This window comes from Citrus clementina, unplaced genomic scaffold, assembly GCF_000493195.1.
Source record: "Citrus clementina cultivar Clemenules unplaced genomic scaffold, Citrus_clementina_v1.0 scaffold_4, whole genome shotgun sequence".
Classification (NCBI taxonomy): Eukaryota; Viridiplantae; Streptophyta; class Magnoliopsida; order Sapindales; family Rutaceae; genus Citrus; species Citrus x clementina.
In genome coordinates, this window is record NW_006262274.1 from 14283936 (window position 1) to 14291304 (window position 7369).

The 7369-nt window shown below is 36.2% G+C and overlaps 1 protein-coding gene across 1 annotated transcript; it reads right to left on the minus strand.

Moving 5' to 3' along the window:
* Positions 1 to 1913: 1913 nt before the first annotated feature.
* LOC18045422 (floricaula/leafy homolog) lies at positions 1914 to 4186 on the minus strand. The gene is made up of 3 exons (XM_006436906.2): positions 3676 to 4186; positions 2913 to 3265; positions 1914 to 2432 (listed from the first exon to the last, which is right to left on the minus strand). Exons 1-3 carry the CDS (start codon positions 4136 to 4138, stop codon positions 2052 to 2054), a joined length of 1197 nt encoding a protein of 398 aa, XP_006436969.1. The 5' UTR covers positions 4139 to 4186; the 3' UTR covers positions 1914 to 2051.
* Positions 4187 to 7369: the final 3183 nt, after the last annotated feature.

Consider the following 7369-nt stretch of genomic DNA (forward strand, 5'->3'; position numbering starts at 1 on the left):
GCATGAAAAGTGGAAAGTGTCCTTTCAAACATCGCATTTTCGATAACTTGTTCTCCACACAATTTCAACTGTGAGATGATGCGAAATAACTTAGAGTTATAATTAGATACTCTCGAGTAGTCCTGCAATCTTAAGTTCATCCATTCATATTGTGTTTTAGGGGGGAATATGTCTCTCTGATGGTCATATCTTTTTTTTACATTATCCCTGAGAGTTAGTGGGTCATGTATTGTCAAATATTAAGGTTTTAAGCTTCCACATAAATGGTGATGGAGAAAAATCATTGCTTTTGCCTTATCTTGTTGGGATGTAGATTTTCTTGCTTCATAGTGTCTTCTGGACCTATAGTTCGGAGGTACATTTTAACATCTAAAGCCCAGGGAAGATAATTACTTCCAGAGACCTTGAGAGTGGGAATTTGTAAATTTGTAAGGTTTGACATGTTTTCAAGAATACCTTGCTAATAAAGAAACATAAATATCAAATTCAAAGTATATTAGATATAAAGAAATAATGATGTAGAATTTCATATATCAATTTAGAACTTCAAGTTCATATATAAATGGCAAGGATTTTAGAACTTCCAATTCTAAGAATTGCATTTTAAATTTCAAAACTTCATGTTCTTCTTTCTTTTCACAAACATCAGGTTGCATTAATAATTAATATCTATATGATTATATAACTTAAAAAGAATCATAATAAATGATATCAAATCATAATCCTTATTTTTTGATATGGAAGATCCAACTTAGTGGCAACCATGAAGCATATTTATAGGGACTACTATAATAAAAGTAAAATTAAATTCTACACTTTTCAATAGTAAGCTTAGATTAGCTAGTTGTGCTGATAACGTGTAATAAACAAGGCAAAAATAATTAATAAGAAAGTAAATTTAAGAGAGAAAAATAATCAGTCTTAATTTTCTTTTATGCATTCGAATAACAAGATAATAAGAATTGGATGATCTTTCACTTACAATCTCATGACTATTTATAGTGAAAATTTCCATCAGCTTTAATTTGTAAAATGAATGAACCTTAAGCATAAACGAACTACATTAAAGTGGTAGTAAATCCACTATTACACAACAAGAATCACATAGAAAGAGTGTTAATTTAAAGAGAAATGGTGCTCTGATATTAAATAGAGTATAATTGAAGAATGAATTTAAAAGTATAATACAAGGGTGTTGGCGCCAATTTGGCAACATGATACCTTTTAAAATAATTGTTATTTGTTGTACTGTAGATTCATTAGTGATTCCTTTGAGTTTTGAACCTTTATCATAAATGTTTTCTTGGAATCATTTTTTTTATATTGTATACTAAAAAATTGACATGAAAATGAGAAAGAGATTAAGGGCCAACTTAGTAATGCTATAAGTATTAAAATAATTATTATTTGTTGTGCTGTAAAAATAATCAGTTGTGAAGAGAACCTGATTAAAGGTTGGTAAAATTTGTTTTTAAAAGTGCCATGAGTTTTAGAAGTAGTCTTATTAATAAATTTGGTGTTAAATTGCTATAAGAATATGTAAATTACTGAATTAGACATAATGTTGCATAAAATTTTATTTACAAATTTATAGGCATGTATATATAAAATACTTTTTTATTGTAAATATATAATAATTGATAACTAAAATAAATATTTTATATTATTAATTTTATTTTTTATTTTGTTATCTCAATATAATTGATGATATATCCAAGTGCCAGAACCCTACAAATTATGTGGAGGGTCGGGCTCTGACTTTGGAAAGCCCGAGCCCGACTCCGCCCAAATCCATCCTTAGTGATATATCCAAGGAGAATAGCAGATAATTCGATATAAACAAACAATCATCTAGTGCCAATCATATTGTAAGTGACAAATTCTGTTATGATGGACAGTGACTAATTGCTGAGTCCAAAGTCATCACAAACATTCCCCAATGTAACATTCCATCACAACTAACCTACAACATAAATATAATTGATTAGGTAAGTTAATTCGGTAATTAGATTCTCTATTCTCTCTTTCAACAAGCAAATAGCGACGGCGTATCAGTATGGCTTCAAAATGACGGAATGTTCAGCCCCGGCAGAAACAGAGCTAGAAGCGGCAGCGCCAGCACCATTGCGCTCAGCATGACAAAGTTGGCGAAGCCTGGTGGGCACGTACCAAATGCCAAGACGGGGATGAGCATTGAAAATGGCATCAATATCCCAACCTTGGCGGGCAGCAATGGCTACAAGAGGCTTGTAGCATGCCTGTCTCCATGCCCCAACATTCTCCCCTCTCTCCTTGAAAGCCCTCCTCAGTGCATTCGATGCTTCCTCGTCCAGGCAGTGCAATGCGTAGCAATGCACATAGTGCCGCATTTTTGGCTTGTTAATATAGCTCGCTCCGGCCTTCTTCGCATACCTAAACACCTGATTAGTCACCTGCAATTTGCATGACAAGCTAAATTTTGCCATATTTCTAAAATCATATACTAAATTCAATTTATTTATTTTTTTTTGGGGGTCCTCAGTAGTCATGTGCTATTTGCAAATTTTTTTTATCACAGCCAGGATAAGCCAACTCCATGTATGGACTGGTAAAAAGGACTTCGAGCGCAGTATTAAATTTTAACCATGCAATTTCTAGCCCACAATTGACAGGCCTCCACCAGCCTGTACTTACTTGACCAGTCATATTTTCTGCAAGAACTTTTAACCACAGCATATCACATTTTCTAATGGCGCGAGCTATCCACCATTAAGGGAGTCATCGTTATTCTTTCACGACTCACGAGTCAGTCAATTAACACTGAGTCACCACAAATGCTAAATGTGAACGTATGGAGACTTATAGTTGCATTGTATCCGGCCAATTCAATAAATGAATCGAACGGTTTGGATTAAAAGTCCAAATTAAATTACCTTGGTTGGGCATTTTTCGCCGCGCTCCTTGGCGATGTTCTGGACCTGGATCAAGAAATCACGGCATTGCTCGTAGAGATGGAAGAGGTAATCGAGGCCGTTCTTTTTGCCACGTGCCACCTCACCAGGTTCGGTCACAATGAATGGGTGCTCTCGCTGTCTCTCCATGCCACCGCAACCACCACCATATTCATCGTCATCATTCTCGTCTTCAAGATTAACATCCACCACCTTCCTCGGTCTCGGTCCCTTCCTCCCCCGCTGTTTCTTCTTCTTCTCCGCCACCTCCCACGGTCCCCCTCCACCGCTCCCTGCCGCCTCCTTATCTTGCTGCACCGGCTCCTCCGATAACCCTACCCACCAAAAAATCACAACCCCACCCACAGAAAACAAAATAAATATACACATTATTATTACAAAGTTATTACACGCTACTACAAGTATACAGTAGTCACGGACTTGGGGTTAGAGGCAAAAGCAAGCAACCATAGACCAAATAAAAAAAAAAACTCCTAGAAGTGCTGGTACAATGCAATGTTTTGACTATGGATACTAACTATATAGGCTCAAACAAGCTGTGATCCACTAGGGCACTAACCTAAAAATCTTGAGTTCAAGTCTATAATTCTTGGAGTTGGAACTTCATTTCCTTTCTTATCAATAACTTCAAAAGAAAAAAAAATAACAAGAAAACCAAATTGACATTAAAAATCAACTACTATATATACTATTTTGCTCTGGCAGAAAGAATGTGACCACATACCTTCTTGGGACAAAGCATCAACAGCGTTGGTAGTAGTATCACTAGACAGAAAGTGACGCCGTCGTAAATCATCTTCGTCAAGCCTTCTCCTCTCAGCCCTAACAGCAGCTTTGATGCCGTATCTCTCTCCAACGAGCAGCTCCCACCTGAACAAGTGACCCAAGCTGTTCATCATCTCATCGAGCTCCTCGTCTTTCATGTCCAACAGCGTGTTCACCGTGAACCCGAGCTCCGCTATCTTCGCTGCCGTGTGGTATCTTATCCCATAAGCCTGGAACAGCTCCTCCAGCCCACCCAACTCCCTTGGACGCACCAGCGCCGAGTAGGCTGCCGCCGCCGCAGCACCAAGCGGCACTGCTGGTGGTTGTGACACCTGTTCCAGCTGCACCCTGGCCGGTGGTGGTGCCACGACCACTCGTGGGTCCCACTTGAACAAACTCGCCGTGAAAGCTTCCGGGTCCATTGTCTTTCTCTCTCTCTCAAGTCTGAAACGCTACTGTACTCTGCTGTTCGTCAAATTTCAAAGCTGTTGGTTTGATATAAATAAAGGCCACTGTTTTTGGGTTCTCAAAACTGCCCTTAAGTCAAGTGTGACTGATCTTTATGGGAAACCTGAGAGAACGAAATCTAATCGATGTCTCGTTTGTTCAGAACTTGACATTTGGAAACTAACCAGTCAAAAGTCAGTCGCTTTGGGATCCTTTTGCGTGATTGCGTCCCACATTTTAGCGATCGGTTTCTTCTGTCCATTCAAATTTCGACACGTCATCCAAACGTAATTTAGTATCCTGCAACTGTTGATTGAATTGAGAAAAATGATGACGTGCTTAGGTGTGATTGCTGTTTGTGACCACCTACCGGTGATTGAATTACCCGGAGTTTAATTTGGAGGCATGGTTCAAAGTATGTAACATGGTTCTGAGTTTGCCAGATACTGTCCCTATGGCATTTCTCGTTACGCATGAACCTGTGAACTTTGTTGGAGTTGCATTGCATGGTCTACTGGCGTTAACCGAATCAGCGTTCCCAACTTCCCCTAGTCCAAGTACGAAAATGCCCCCCCACATTGTCCTTAATCAACTTGCTTCTTGTAATTTTAGAAGAGTGCTTGGAGTACCAAGTTCTTAAAATTAAAAAAAAAAAAAATTATTTGTTCACAAATGTCACAGGTTAACCAAGTTGTATAGAAACTACGAGCCTACAACTCTTTACAAATGTCATGGATTAATTCAGTTATATAGAAGCCCTCCATTTTTCAAAATAAACTTGTCATTAGGCATATTGCATTCAAGTTGTCTCAAAGATTTCCTCCCCCACAAATCCATTGTCAAAAAATAATTATATTACGAACAAATATCTAAATGTCAACAGGCATACTGCACTATTGGAATCAAGTTGCCCAATAGATTTTTCCCCCCCAAAAAAAATCCATTAATATATAATTATACGATATAAACAAATTTCTCAGTTTTTTTTTTTTTGCATAAAATGCACTAGAGTTATTACATACAGAACTTTTAAGTGCGTAAGAAAATGAAGCATTTAGAATCTGCATTATACTTTATTAGCCAATAAAATTTTTTGAGATTGAACAAGTATTGATTAAAAATTCATATACAATTCATACATTCAAGCGCAGAGCTTGTATAAGGCTAGAGGTGCCACGGCCACCTGTAAAATTTGAAATTTCTTTAGGATTTCTAAATAAAATGTAAAAAATTAGGTTAAGAAAAATCAAATTTGCTATTTTGACATTTAGCCTTTATATCTAAGATAAAATGTATTTTATATGTTTTACTACTATTAATGTGAAATCAAGTCAAAGTTGTTAGTAAATAAAAGTAACCAAAAATAAATAAATGAACAGCTAAGACCCATATTCTAAAATATAGGAGTTAATAAAGCTTGGGCCATGGCTGTTTGTATTTTATTTTGTTGCTTTTTTATTTCTTTCATTAACACTTACCTTAGCCTTCAGTTATGCATTTAAGCCTCAATTTTTTGTCTGTCATGTTATTTCTTTAATACCTCATTTACAATCTAAGCATATTACTTACACTATAGAAGGATTTGGCCCCTTGGAGATTTACTCTGGGCTCCATCTTATTCTCTGCATACATTGCAAAGACCTTTTTATCTAAAATTGTTTTTTCTTTTCTTTTCCTTCCTCTTTTTAAATTACAATAAAAACTCATGAAATTTATTTAACTTAAAATAATGATATTAAAAATAAGTTAGAGAAAATTTATAATATATTAGAGGTATCAGAGATACCACATTAATCATATAATAAGTAAACAGTACTATGATATATGTATATTTATTTTTAAAAAACTACATATAAGTGATTGGTTATATTAAATTTAATTACATGTGCCATGCATGCATAAGTTAGTTATAATTCTGAAAAGTTATTCAAGAATTGGTGCCTAGCATTTATTTTTAGGACTAATTATTACTTGAAAGCACTGTTAAGGGGGACCAATTAATGAGCTGGCGATAAATTGCCTTCATTTCCACCCACGTGATGAATGATTTAAGTCCTCGGGTGTGGAAATTTTTCTTTAGAGAGTAGGGGGCATTTTGGATAATCGACACTTTCGGTTCTCTTTTACGTTTTGGCGAGACTGCCGTCCTACTTTAAGCAAATGCTGCCACTAAATCCAATACCCCCAGGAAACTCAAAGCCTCATTTGGAATTTTGGAGTGCAGCCAAGGCGGAGGAGAAGGCCTAAGGGCTAAGGCCATCTGAAACTGCAGGGTTTAGCTTCATTGAGACACAAGTTAACCAATAACCAAGGGTTAATTCGTAAATTCAATGAAAATTCAAGTAAAGTTAATGAGATGATACAAGAAAATTTAACCAGTATCCGTTGTCGTTGGCGAAGTGAAAAACGTGCAGGGAAAGTACAAAAAACCATAAGGTGCTTCAGCAGAGTCAGTTTGCTGAACCCCCCTCTCTCTCTCTCTCTCTCCTATCCTCTGAAAAAGACTGTTTCTTGTACTTTAAAAACAACTTTTAGATTACGGTGCCACAATGTAGTGCATCTGTCCCCATCCACTCTGGTCGCTCCACTTCAATCTGTACGGCTGACAACGTATTACCCCAACATTACTTGCCACGTGTCGCAAGCCCAACGGAAGAGTCAGATGGTAGTATGGTACTTGTATATTCGCATTCAGATTCTGTAACTGATACTGTTGAGTGATGTACAGTAGAAAATGGAAAGATGGCGAACGACACTCGTGAGATTTCTTTATCTTCTTTTCAGAGAGTAATTAAAAAAGACTTTCGGTCAACTGGACGGTAAGATTTCATGCCAATGGACTGATGACACGTCATGATCCTGTCGGAGGCTGACAAGTCGTTTTATGACTGAGTCAATTCACTCAGGCTATAGCTTGCATGTGCAAACAGTTTTCTACCTTTTACTTATTTATTTATTTATTTATTTTTATTTTCCAAAATCTTTTGAAATATCTTTCTTCCTTTAACTCTGGTTTGTCAGTTTCTTTCCCTCTCTTTTCCTCCTTAAATTATTTTATCTTATAATTTTAAAACTATTAAATGTGGTTATATTATTTATGTTTATTACGTTATTATGTAAGGTAATAAAATTTTATTATTTTTTTAATAAAATCAAAAAATATCTTCTAAAGCCTATCGCACATTGTCTTCAACATTCTTAAGTGA